The sequence below is a fragment of the Protomyctophum parallelum genome (assembly GCF_964188405.1).
Source record: "Protomyctophum parallelum genome assembly, chromosome: 1".
Lineage (NCBI taxonomy): Eukaryota > Metazoa > Chordata > Actinopteri > Myctophiformes > Myctophidae > Protomyctophum > Protomyctophum parallelum.
Genome location: NC_139697.1, coordinates 60,811,283 through 60,824,569, shown reverse-complemented (window position 1 = coordinate 60,824,569; position 13,287 = coordinate 60,811,283). Strand labels below are relative to the sequence as shown.

Below are 13,287 nucleotides of genomic sequence, written 5' to 3'. Positions count from 1 at the left end.
ACCTCCAAACAACAACCACATTTTGTCTTCTGAGTACCAGGGAAATGTTCCTCACAATGTCTATTTCTCCAATTTGACTATATTATTTGTGGGGTAATATAGAGCTCACAAGTGTAGTAATTCATACACATACACATGCGCACGCAACACTCAATGTGGTTGCGTGTGCGTGCATGTCTGCACGATGCTGTTCACAACTGAGTGCCCTAATGTGAACTAACCCAGAAAAGCCAAGAAGTGTTTCTGTCTGTGAGTTCAGGTCACTTGGGGGGAGATAAGCGACTGAAAATGCTGCGTTCATGCACCAGTGTGCATTATCAGACATGAAAGTGCGTTCTTGCGTGCAGTAGACTGACAGACTTGAAATATTTGTGCATTTCCATAAAAGCAGTAACCGCACAAAACAACTCCGGCTGCCAAATTCCAAGGAGGGGAAGGTAGTCTTAGTGCAGCGGCAGTAAAAGTGCAGTCACCCCTGAACTTAAGTTTGGACTTGGGACAGCAAGTCACGTCAGCTGGCCTTGCAGGTAGAAGGAGAGGTGAAAAGGTCTGCCATACAGGAGGGAGGCAGCCCATTTAGAGTGTTATAAACAAACAAGAGACTCTTAAAATGTATTCTGAACCATTATACTCACTGCCAGTGGAGACAGCAGGCAGGGGTGATATGGTCTCTCTTCTGAGTACCTGTCAGGAGCCTGGCTGAGGCGTTCTGGACCTGTTGCCTGCAAAGCAGGGATGACTGACTAATCCCAGTGTACTGGGAGTTGCCGTAGTCCAAACAGGAGACTATATATGGGTGTGGAGAACTTTGATTGATTTTTGGCGATGATACAAAGCTAAAAGAATTTGATTATAGTACAGAATTTACTTTGCATATCAAACTGAAAACATGAGTCAGGAAAAAGCACACCAAGGTTTATCACATGGGGCTTGGCTGAGCCATTTGGTATGCTAAACACATTATACACCACCTGAATACATCGTCATCAGTTCAAATCCTCTCTCTCTCGACTCCTTTTTTCCTGATAAGACATGACACAAAAAGGAGAATAAATATAGATGAATAATAAGTGTACACTCACACAAATTATTAAAAGCAAGGGAAAATAAGTCAGTCTTGAGTAGGGATTTAAGAACCGCAGTGTACTGCGTAATGTGAAGAGGCAGGCTGTTCCAGAGCCTGGGGGCAGCAGCAGCAAAAGCGCGGTCACCCAAAAGTTTGTATATCTGGCTGTGTATCTAAGAAAAGAAACTCACATTTTGAGAGCAGAGATACAGCAAATGGGCTATGATGCCACAGCAGGATGAGTGTCACTGCACCATTTTCATTGTGACTCATGTTTTCCCCAAACAAACCCTCACAGGTCGCAGCCCGTACGGAGAACAGCATCAGGAGACGGAGCCAAGCCATGCCCCGCCCCTCCACCAAGCGACGCAGTCGCTTCTCCTCCCTCTGGGGGCTGGACACCACCGCCAAGAGGAAGACTAAGGGACATCCCTCCATCAGCCAGGTGACTATACAGTCTCACATCATCTAACAGAATATTATTATATTAATCACATGGGCCCTAGCATCCCTATTGCCTATTCTGGTGCTAAAACATTGAGAACCACTGTATCGGTCTGGGCAAAGTCCCGATATTGATGAACTCCTGATTACGAAAGCCAGCAAGGCCTCTGGATGTCCTGTAACTGGATATGTGTAGGTCAGGATATCAGTATAAGTGTAAGACTACAAATATGAGTATAAAAATAAACTCAATTTTGGATTTGGATCCCATCTCCCATACAGTGTATAGTTTAGCCCGAAGAGCCTGTCAAGCCTGTCTGTTGCCGTATCCAATAACTAAAAGTAAAACTAAACCTAAACATTCTCACGTCACTCCTTCTGACAAAAATAAAATCTGCAAATGCAAACGTATCCTCATTCCAACACCTTGGAGAGCCTCCTCTCGGGTCCTCGAGAAGCAAATGACTCAGGACACGTCATTTGGAATTTGTCTCATGAAATGACGGGGCCGTGGTTTGTGAAAAATGCCGGTGTAAAACATACTGTGAATTAAAGCAGACCAACAAAGGCACGTTTATTTCAGGGATCCATTTTGTTCTGACCTCAACCACTTGAATGCTTTGAGGTGTAAAGCTCCAGGTCATAAACCTCCCACTTCTCACTTGGTATATGAATTCAGGCACCATATGTTTGAAAACAACATTCTCCATGTGAGGAGATTGACCTAAAATTAACGCTGACATCATGGTCAGAGTTTTTATGGAGAAACATTTCTCTGTAGCATTCAGTACAGCACGTGTCACATTTTTGAATGAAATGATTAAATGAAGAGGTGAATTATTGTACAATACTTTGTGTTTGCAGGTGTTTGTTGACAGGATGGAGCCAGTGAAAAAGCCTTTGGAGCGCATGTTTGAAGATTCTGCCAGCGAGAAATCTGTAAGAACTTAACTGACTTCAGCCCTCGGCAAAAATGACCAGTACACGAGATCTGATGCAATACATCTGACGCAATGCATCTAACCTGTTGAACTCAGCTCAGTAGATCAATTTTCAATCAAGTTTGTTTTAATAGTTAGATAATGCTAAGAGAGTAATAGAAAGATATAGACCAAAACGAACAAGACAAAAAGTTAAGTGTACAAATACAAAACATACAAACACTAAATGAGGTTGTAGCATGTCTAATTAACTATGAGAGTACCCTCTCAGAGTGAAATAAACACTCCAGACTTTCATTAGCCTCCGTAAAAGCTTGCGAGGTGCATTTCTGTACACCGTGATAACCATGGAGGGACATCACAGAACTACGAGGCCATGAACCAACAAGGCTGTTAATATGTCAGCTCCATGTGTTTCTAAGACTCACTCTTCACCTGATGGGAGATATTTGAACCTGGTATAGGAGGAGTGTGATTATCAACCTTTTTCATTTTAATATGCATATGATATGATTATTATTTAAAAAATGTAATCCCTGGAACTCTCTGAGGAGTGTACATGCTACTATCGATCTGTTGATCATTTAACTGGGGACCCACTGGAACCCCCTCAAGGTACTTTTACTGATTCAGCCAGCAGATGGCTGCTCAGATGGCACAGATGAATGTACGAGGGGAGCTGTGCGGGGTTAAGTGTCTTGCTCAGGGGCACTTCAACATTGCGACTGTGTGAGCCGAGGGTCGAACCAGTGACCTGTCCATTCTCAGCTGGCCTCTCTCTATAGCCACTCGGCTGCAGTCGTCTGTAACTACTAACTAAGCTATGTGATCAAGTCAAATGACTGCAATCCATTTCTGCCTGTTAATCTAAGCAGAAAACAAAGCTAACAGTGCATCTTGGTTTGTGCTTGAAAATGTTGGACCGACAGACTGACCGACAGCATAGCTTATACTAGGGCTGGATGCCCGTATTGTGTCAAGGACAGTTCCCGTCAGCTCCATCCGGGCTGACCTCTGGTCAGTACGGTAGAGGAGAGAGGGCAGGCAGAGTACCAGCATGCTGACCTCTGGTCTGTACGGTAGAGGAGAGAGGGCAGGCAGAGTACCAGCATGCTGTCACAACTCTGCTCATGGTAGCACTTTCTGCAGGAACACCGAACCACTATGATTAGAGGACCACAGGCAGCACTATAGGGGATTGATTTCCCTTCTGTGCACGCGCACACACACACACACACACACACACACATGCACACACACACAGCACGCAGGAGGCAATAGAAAGATACCGGTAGTCAAATTGCAGTGTTTTAATTATGTGTATTTCTAAACTGCATATTGCACAGTCAGCATTGGCGAACAGCACCTTTCCAAGGTTTAGTGGTTTTCTACAGTAAGTGTTTTTAGGATAGTGCAGGAGGATAGTGGTTTTAGCACAATGCAGTGTTAGGATCAGAAGACACTTTTTAAAGGTGTGCTCCATGTGCGTTGAGGATTGGTGGACCCACGTTTCATGACTTCCCCCACTAGTTGCCCCCAGCTGCATGAATTCAGACATTTGACATTATGCTCTTATGCAGAGTACTTGGCGTGAATGTTAGCCAACAGAGTAAATGGTCACATGAATAAAGTGCCAAGAAAACAACTATCATCTTATCGAAATAGACAGCAAGTAATGATACTGCACAAGGAAATAAGAAGTCTTATAGGGCCTGAGGTGGTCTCTGGAGATGGTGGCTTTTCAGACTGTGAGGGGAAATGTAAAGTGAGTCTGCTGTTCTGACTCAGGGCGAGAAGACATAGCACAGCTTGAGAGCCAGGCACGTGAGTAAGAGAAGAGTTTACGACAGTGGGAGGGATGTTCCTGTATTAGCTTATCTGAAGTGTGTGGGAGGGGTGTAGGGGTGGATCGTGCCCTTCAGGTAAGGGCATTCCGTCCCTCATGGCTATGCCATGGCAGTGCCTGGTAGTTCATCACCACCAGTGTGTTGAATTGGATGCAGGAAGCATCCGGAAGCCAGTGAAGGGAAAGTAGAAGTGGGAAGACATTTTGAAATATCTCTCCCTGTTCTACACTGTCCTGTCTAAACAAAGCAAAGACTGATAACGCTTGAAAAAGAAAAAGGAAAAAAAGCTTTGTGAGCCTACTATGTTTGCTTTTGACAGAGGGAGGATAGATTATTGGAGACGCCTGTGTGTGTGTGTGTGTGTGTGTGTGTGTGAGTGTGTGTGTGTGTGTGCGTGTGCGTGTGTGCGTGTGCGCGTGCGTGTGCGTGTGTGCGTGCGTGGGGTGTTAGTTTACCATGCTGCCCATGCCTCTCCCACCCCCAGCAGAGGCATGCTGGGTAGGCCAGGAGGGGAGCCAGATGGTGCCGAGGAGGCCTGGGAGTTCAGGGAGTAGGAGGAGGAGGCACCCCCCAACCCCAGGCTGCTGTCTGTCTATAAGAATGTGTGTGTGTGTGTGTGTGTGTGTGTGTGTGTGCGCGCGCCTTTATGTCTCCCTCTCTGTCTGCCTCTCTTTGTCTCTTCCAATTTCTCTCTCTCGCCCACACACACACATACTGTACATTACTTTACATTATATAGTATTATATACATATGTGAATGCACATGGGTATATACATTAAATTCAATTGAAAGGAGCTTTATTGGCATGAGAAAACACACATGTTTACATTGCCAAAGCAAGCGTCAAAATAAAAACTATTCCAATCTAAGAAATGTATTTATGTATGTATACAATTAAAGGGATTAAAGTAGTGTATAGATGCATACATACAGTATATATGTGCAGAGTGCTACACGTGCGCATGTGGCCACACACACACACACACACACACACGCACAAACGCACCCACACACACCGAGTATACTAAAAGTCTGAGTTCAGTTAAACAAGGGACCACCATGGCAGTTAGGTTGTTATAACTATCAGCAGATTGTGTGGTGAGAATTAAAATCCTAATGTTGGGGTTGTGTGACGAGCGATGGAGGGGGGGGGGGGGGGGGACTGGGCTGGGGGGGTAGCAGAGGCAGTGATGGATGGGGGCGGGGCAGGCATGAGAGAGGGATGAAAAGAAGAAAGGGCTATCTTGGCTGTCTGGTTACCTGATAGGAGCAGATATGTTATCAGTGACAAACAGTCTGCCGTGGAAGAGGAGAGGATCTGTCTGTACTGATGGGATGGGCAGATTGTCAGAGGTCAGACTGATGGACTCAAAGGTCACAGAGCATGGACCTCATGTCAGATGTGGAGACTCTCTCACACATGCGCGTGCGAGCGCACACACACACGAGCGCACTCGCATGCACACACACACACGCACGCACACACGTGCACGCACACACACACACACACACACACAGACGATTAGATTAGATTTAAAGGTAATATGATCTGGTACCCTGCACTCAGTGGTGATGCTATCAGCCTACACACAAGTCTGTGCCACTCTGAATAGCATAAATAAAATACAGCTGAATTAGGATCAGTGTTTGACTAACGATTCAGATGTCTGGGAGGTGTCAAATATTGATATCCCCTCGTGCTGTATGTACAAAATAGACGTTCAGAACAGGTAAATCATTTATCACCTCATGGTTTATCTTCTATTCATCTGTGTGTGTGTGTGTGTGTGTGTGTGTGTGTGTGTGTGTGTGTGTGTGTGTGTGTGTGTGTGTGTGTGTGTGTGTGTGTGTGTGTGTGTGTGTGTGTGTGTGTGTGTGTGTGTGCGTGTGTGCGTGTGCGTGTGCGTGTGTGTGTGTGTGTGTGTGTGTGTGTGTGTGCGTGTGCGCGTGCGTGTGTGTGTGTGTGTGTGTGCGCGTGCATGCGTGCGCGCTTGCGTGCGTGCGCCTACACAACAGTGGTCCTCAACCTTTTGTGGACCAGGGCCTGCCTGAAAATCTTGAAGGAGTTGGCGGCCTGCCCATGATCTTGACCACTTTACACGGCGGCCAGTCAGATGGGTGGGCCGGCGTGGGCCGGCGTGCATTTTCAGAGCATGTTCATTGTAAAGGTGGGGTCGTCCCATTGTGTTTTTCAGAGTCGGAGGGAAGACTCCGTGAAAGGTGTTCCCCAGCAGAACGTGGACAGTGACATCTGGGTCCCTGATTACCTGACTCCGTCCTGGGTGTGTCTGCCCAACGACCAGCCTGTCCTGGTTATCGTACATCCAGGAGAGACGGCACTGGATGCCCTGAGCACCGTCTGCAAGGTACAGTATGTTATCACGGACTACATTTTCATTTTCAGACCCGTCTTCACTTGCTAATAATGATTTTTTTTAAATTGCACTGCAAATGCAGTACTACTCAAATATTGAACACCTGGGAGTTCTTTTCGCACGCATTCGGTGCAACGCATTAGGCCTACACACGACAGGGAGTATAATATAACTCCTCACCTGTTTCATGAGCTGATGTGAAAGGTAAAACTAGTTTGCCCAGCCCTGTCCTTCTCTTAGCATCCGGTGCATTGTGTTCCATGCTGTATTACCTTTCCCAGCACGCAAACATCATTTCTCAGCTCACACGCACGCACGCACGCACACTTTTTAACTCTGTGTGGAACCAAATGGTCCATTTGGTTAAAGATGGAGTGCCATGATTTCTTTCTTCCCTAAAACATGATCATCAGTTATTATGATTATAGTAGGAGCACAATTTTGTTCCAAAAAGTGTACAGGATGTGTTAAAAATGATGTTTTTGTGTGGTCACACCCATCAGTTCATTAAGAATAGCTGGTTTTCACCTTGGCAGCACCCACCTGAACTGAGGCCGCACCCACAGCTGTTGTATGATAATGGAGGAATGGGGGAGGGTGATGTATGATGACATGTCAATGTTGTGGTTTAGATGTCGAGAATTTCAAGGGAACGTGTACCGGATTGACTGGTTGCATAACCATTATTAGGAAATGTGCCCATTATAATCATGCAATCGCATGTGCTTGCTGATATAATATAAGTTGCAATGAATCAGACATGAGTTTCATATGGAACTTTGGAAGGTTAAGAAAACAGTATAAGGGCAATTATGGGAATGGAATAGACCAGTGGTTCCTACTCTTTTTTTTTTAAGCTCTGGACCGCTAGCATTATGTCAGTTAAATAGTGACTGTTAAGGGCTTGATTTAATTCATCTCAAATTAACACATTAAATTAAGCTCTTACAGTCAATATTTCATTTCACACCAAGCCCATATCCCCCCCCCCACCCAACACAACAAGTGGTCCCCAGGTTGATTCTTAGTCGTGGTGGTGGTCCTTGGTTCATAATCAGTTGAAAACCCCTGTACTCGAGTAATGTCAACTCCATAGACACATACAAAACAGAAGACGTACAAACATCATGGAACTCTTATCTTAAAATCAAAACGGTTTAGTTTCCACAACGAGTTGGCAGACAAGTGGGTTCAATGTCTTGCTGAAGGAGAAGGACACATTAATGTGACACATGGCTCATGTGGGGGTTGGACTCGAGACCTTTCCATTCTGAATTTGGGCACGTTCGTTAATTGCATACCCTGCCCGCTACCATATCACTTTATGCTAATGTTCTCTTTGCGGCCAAAGCGTTTCAATTCTTCTAACCGTTTTAACAATTGGCTTACACCAGAGACTGGACAGATAATTGACCATGACAGGCCAGTTAAAATGTAAAATGGATTAGGACTTGGTTTACTGATGCGTTTTAAATGTGGGTTGGATCAGTTATTTGGATGGATTGTACAGCTAACTCTGGAGGGCCTTTCAAATGGGAAGCGAGGAGCGCACACGTTGTTGCCTGGATCTATACGAGAGGTCTGCTACAGGTCTTCTCAAGAGGGGCGCGACAACACAAGCGTAACAAAAATAAGCTCAACAGAATCCAGGTCTGGTGAGTCGCGGGCGTGTGCACGAAACGAGCACGCACGCAACAAATTCACGGGACCGCGCTCACGTAAATAGTTACACTTGCGTTGTCGCACCGCCACTGCTCCACAACGCAGGTCTCATTGGAAATGAACTAGGCGCGTTAAATCGCTTCACGTTTGAAAGGCCCTTAAATTAATGTGTACACATTAGGCAAGGCAAGGCAAAGCAAGGTCTCTCTCTCTCTCTCTCCTCCTGTCAGTGTGTATTGATGGGAGTGTCTGCAATACCTGGGATGGTTGAGGTGTTATGTAATATTGTCTGTGGTTCAAGTATGTAAAGAACAGAACAGATGTTCACTTCCTTGTATCGATGTGCCCTATTATACAATATGGGTCATTCCTTAACCTTATTATTATGGATTCAGTACTCTTCATCAACAATATCTCCCTCTTTTATCCCAATGTCTCTCTCTCTCTCTCTCTCTCTCTTTCACGCATGCATGCAAGCACGCACAGTTCACTCTTTCTCATTCCTCCATGACTTGCTAAACCCTCCCACCTCAGTCTCTCTGTCTCTCTCCCTATAGTCTTTGTGTCTTTATCAGTTTAAATAATTAGTAAATGCCATACTTGGCTGCACACTAGAATCATTCTTAATGATACTGCATATGTAGGCCTATATGTCCCATCGGGATCTATCCACTATGACACATGTGCAGTATATGAAGCCGATCTGTACGTCTGAATGTGCGTGTGCAACTGTGCATGTGATGAAATGTCATAAATAACTGGAGCGCCTAATCTGTCCCCTATACAGTATGCATACATGTAGAAGAACATGCATGATTGAATACATACAGTATATCCTCTAATGCAGTCAATTGTCATCTGTGTTACAGTGTGTATACAGTACACTGTACAGTACTGAGCCACACGGTGCAAGTGTGCCATTGTAAGCTTTCTGTTAAAGAGGATGAAACCACAGCAGCTTACAGAGAAATCACATTCATTGTTTGTCATTTCCTAGTTTATCAGTACTTTGAGTATAATGCTGAATTTATAGTCCATCCTGCATCCTGGAGTCTCTCACCGCCAATAGCCGATGTGCGATGCGATGCTTATATGTCGGCTATTTTCAGCAACAACGTATGACAAAGTATGTCTTTAACAGTCTTTAACACTCCTCCTGTCCTCTGGACCTTCATTGTGTCTCGCAGGCCCATAAGCTGGATCCATCCAACCACTACGTGCGTCTCAAGGTCTGTGTGGAGGGCCAGGTTCTCCTCTATGTCCCAAAGCCTGAAGAGGACATCTCTGACCTGGTGAGAAAGCACCCAACATGGGGGGGGGGGGGGTCCGTCCTGGTGTCTCAGCCTGATGGGTACACTGCAAAACCCTGAGTTTCAATTTTACCGTGTAAAAATGGACCCTCCATTTTTACTCTATGGGACTTGAATTGACACTATGGGAGGTGGGAAGTATCAAAGTATATACAAGATCAAAGAGTAGTACTAGTAGCGCACACCTCTTGAAGGCAAGAGCTGACCCCGAAGTGAACTGAGATCAGAGAATAGCCGGGAGAAATGTCCATTTCAGAGCATGTACTTTTTTCTTTACTTTTACTTTAGTAAAGAAGTAGAATCCGTAATGTTTGCACGGCTTTTTTTTCTTCATCTTTGCACTCTATTCACAGCCTGATTCTAGTTCTATGAAGTGATCACTATTTGTATACAGAAAGTGTATAATGGCATCACATCCAAATAATAACATCCAAGGTGCTAGACAGAAGAATCCACACACGTGGACACGCTTACATGGATATAGAATAAAATGTTGGTAATAATAAAATATATATCCAAGTGAGCATGAACTAGTGCATTGACTTCATCTTTCTGTTATGACTAATTCCTGTATTTATACAGCAGTGGGGTATAAAAACATGATTCATTAGAATGAATCATGTTTTTATACGGTAGCCCCCCCCCCCCCCCCCCTGTGATGTTCCATATTGCCTGCCTTGATCCTACTATAGCCAGCACAATCAACCATTAAATAATTAAATTACAACCTACGCAACTACAGTACTTTCATTTCAAGTAATTAAGGAAACGATACGCGTTGTGTGTTAATTACCCTGCATTGTGTTTCACTTACTATTTAGAGGCGCGTGTAGCAATATAGGGGTCTTGACCTGCTTCCTTTGTAACCAAGGCAAGACCCAAATGCATGTTTGCGCATGTTTTATGACTCGCAGTCGCTTGCAGATTAGTGTTGAAGCGTGTGCGAAATTCCCAAGATATACTGCACATATGTAATGAATTATGCAAAATTGTATTCCAAGCGCAAGCTCTGTATGCGTGGATGCATATCTGTTCATGTTCGTATAAAGCCTGATTTATACTTCCCATCATATGACGCTATATCTACTGTACAAGCTCACAAAAGTGACCAGCTCGGTGGCCTTTGTCGTTGGAGTGTCCGCTCTAACGTTGGGTGGTTGGGGGTTCACTCCCTGGCCGAGGCACACGGAAGAAGATAAAAATGATTGCCAATGCCTCCCTGCTTGGCACTCAGCATCACGGGTTGTATTGGGGGACGGGGCGGGACGGGGGACGGGGTCTGGGAGGGGAAGGGGGTAGGCCCTGTGACATCCTGATATATGGGCCACATGGCTGGGGAACCGCTGGTTCCCAAGGCTACCCACTTACAAACTCACACGTTGTTAGCATGTAGAACTGCTTAGTGCTTAAGCCCATAGGCATGTCACTATGACTCAGACGTAATCGTAAACAAAACCGATTCGCCCATATATAGACATGTCACCATGATTCAATTCAATGCAATTACGTTTTGTCAAGTTGTCTCAAGACACTTACACTTACTACTACTACTTACTGTAGAGCAGAGACCCGACATTGTCCCACCCTAAGCAAACAATTTATTGTGCGACAGATCCGGTTGTCGAGAGCCACAGATTCGACAGGGTCAGACCTAGCATAAAGTAGGTGTCAGGGCCGAATTCTAGTACTCTAGTATTTGAAAAAGACCTTAACTTCCACTTTATTCAGTACCTGTAACTTCAAAAGCACTGAACTGAAGTACACTGAGCCCTTTCACAGCACAATCTTCTTTCACAGCACAATCTTTGTAACAGTCTTATTCAAGTAGCCTTTTTTTAACCCTTCGATCTTGCTCTCTCTCTCTCTCATCTTGTCATGCTTTTATCTCCAGCCTTTGATCTCAATCCACTTTTCTCTTTTTATTCCCAGGCTAAGAATATTATATTATCATCATTATATATTTTCCTTCATCATAGTGACAAGCACACTGTGCTTGCTTCTGTTTAGGTCTGTTGTTGCATACACACAGCTGTGTCTATGCATGTGAGTTCAAAGCCTTTCTGAGGGGGACCATCACCACCACGCACGCACGCACGCACGCACACACACACACACACACACACACACACACACACACACACACACACACACACGTCTGACCTTGGGTTTGACCCCACAACCTTCGCGCTCAGTTTGCTCCGTTAAGAAGGCTGAATTAAACATTAGCCTGTACGTCCTTTATTATGATCCATGAGGTGGAAGAGCGTAGACAGAATGCTGGTGTCATTGATTTCTGTTTTCTCTTCATGATTGAACTATATTTTATCCTGCTGCGGAAGGCGATGAAGGAGCATGATCGTGTGCTGCAAAGTCCTCACAGTCTTAACTCGCCCCATTGCAACTCAGAGCGTGTACACATGTAACCAAATAGACACTTACATTTGTACATGCTCAGAGTTAAATGAACATGGGGAGACAGACATGCGTGCCGTCGTTGCTGTTTTCCCACTAATTAAATCCCATCATCTTCATCTGTGTGTTCGCAGCTCTACAAAGAGATTGAAGTCTGCCCCAAGGCAACGAAGGTCATCCACTTTGACAAGGCTGAGTCCTGCTCCATAGGATATGGTACGATGGGTCTCTCTCATAGCTAGATTACATAGCAGACGCACGCACACACACACACACACACACACACACACACACACACACACACACACACACACACACACACACACACACACACACACACACACACACGTGCACGCATGCACGCACATTCACACATACAATGCATTTTCCATCATAGTCTGATTTCACCCTGGGACTTGGCATTGAAGTCAGGACTTGAGTCAGTGTATTAAAATCGCATTTATTTGCTCATTCACTGAAACCCTTATTTATTAGCCAGGGACACACTGAGCGGGCCAAGATGATAATAAAACAGTAGGACGGAAAAAAGGTAAAAATAGAAGTCAATGAATGAGAGCATTTATGCGTAGCCGTAAATTATTACCCATTAAATAACAAAGACTCTCTGTCACAGTGATCCCTTGTCCGTGACCCAGCCAGAACATTCTGACAGCACATGTTTGGGGCCCTGACCCACTGATTGAGAACTATGTATCAATCAAATCCTTTAAGTAATGGAGTTGATTGAGTCAGACTGACTCAATGACAATGTTGTGGGGATGAACCAGAATGACTGTAATTCATTTTAATTGTCTCCATTACTCAACTGGCTATGCTGTAATTCGTCCTTTCAAAAGGTTACTGACTGGGAAATAAAATAAATGTACTTTGTCCTGTCTGTCTGTCTGTCTGTCTGTCTGTCTGTCTGTCTGTCTGTCTGTCTGTCTGTCTGTCTGTCTGTCTGTCTGTCTGTCTGTCTGTCTGTCTGTCTGTCTGTCTGTCTGTAGGTTTTTCTGTGGCTGTCATTGATGAGGAGGGAGCGCAGCAGCTCCACGTCACGGAGGTGAAAGCAGCAGGACTGGCCTCAGCCAAAGGTGTGTGTAACTGTGTATTATAACTCTGCCTCCAACCTGACTGATTTCAAAAGGGCCTTTCTGTGTGGAGTTTGCACGTTCTCCCCATGTCTCTTACAAAACACATGCAGTAATACTGCCTCCCCCTGGCCAGCC

The 13,287-nt window shown here is 44.9% G+C and overlaps 1 protein-coding gene across 1 annotated transcript in view; it reads left to right on the top strand.

Annotated features, from left to right (window-relative positions):
- Positions 1-13,287, top strand: part of LOC310858665 (rho guanine nucleotide exchange factor TIAM1-like) — a 73,388-nt gene that overhangs the window by 30,660 nt on the left and 29,441 nt on the right. Inside the window, exons 11-16 of the mRNA XM_083764878.1 lie at positions 1,365-1,511; positions 2,375-2,449; positions 6,495-6,665; positions 9,524-9,628; positions 12,193-12,274; positions 13,066-13,152. Of these exons, the coding sequence (XP_083621004.1) occupies positions 1,365-1,511; positions 2,375-2,449; positions 6,495-6,665; positions 9,524-9,628; positions 12,193-12,274; positions 13,066-13,152 (667 nt within the window). The remainder of the gene's footprint in view (positions 1-1,364; positions 1,512-2,374; positions 2,450-6,494; positions 6,666-9,523; positions 9,629-12,192; positions 12,275-13,065; positions 13,153-13,287) is intronic.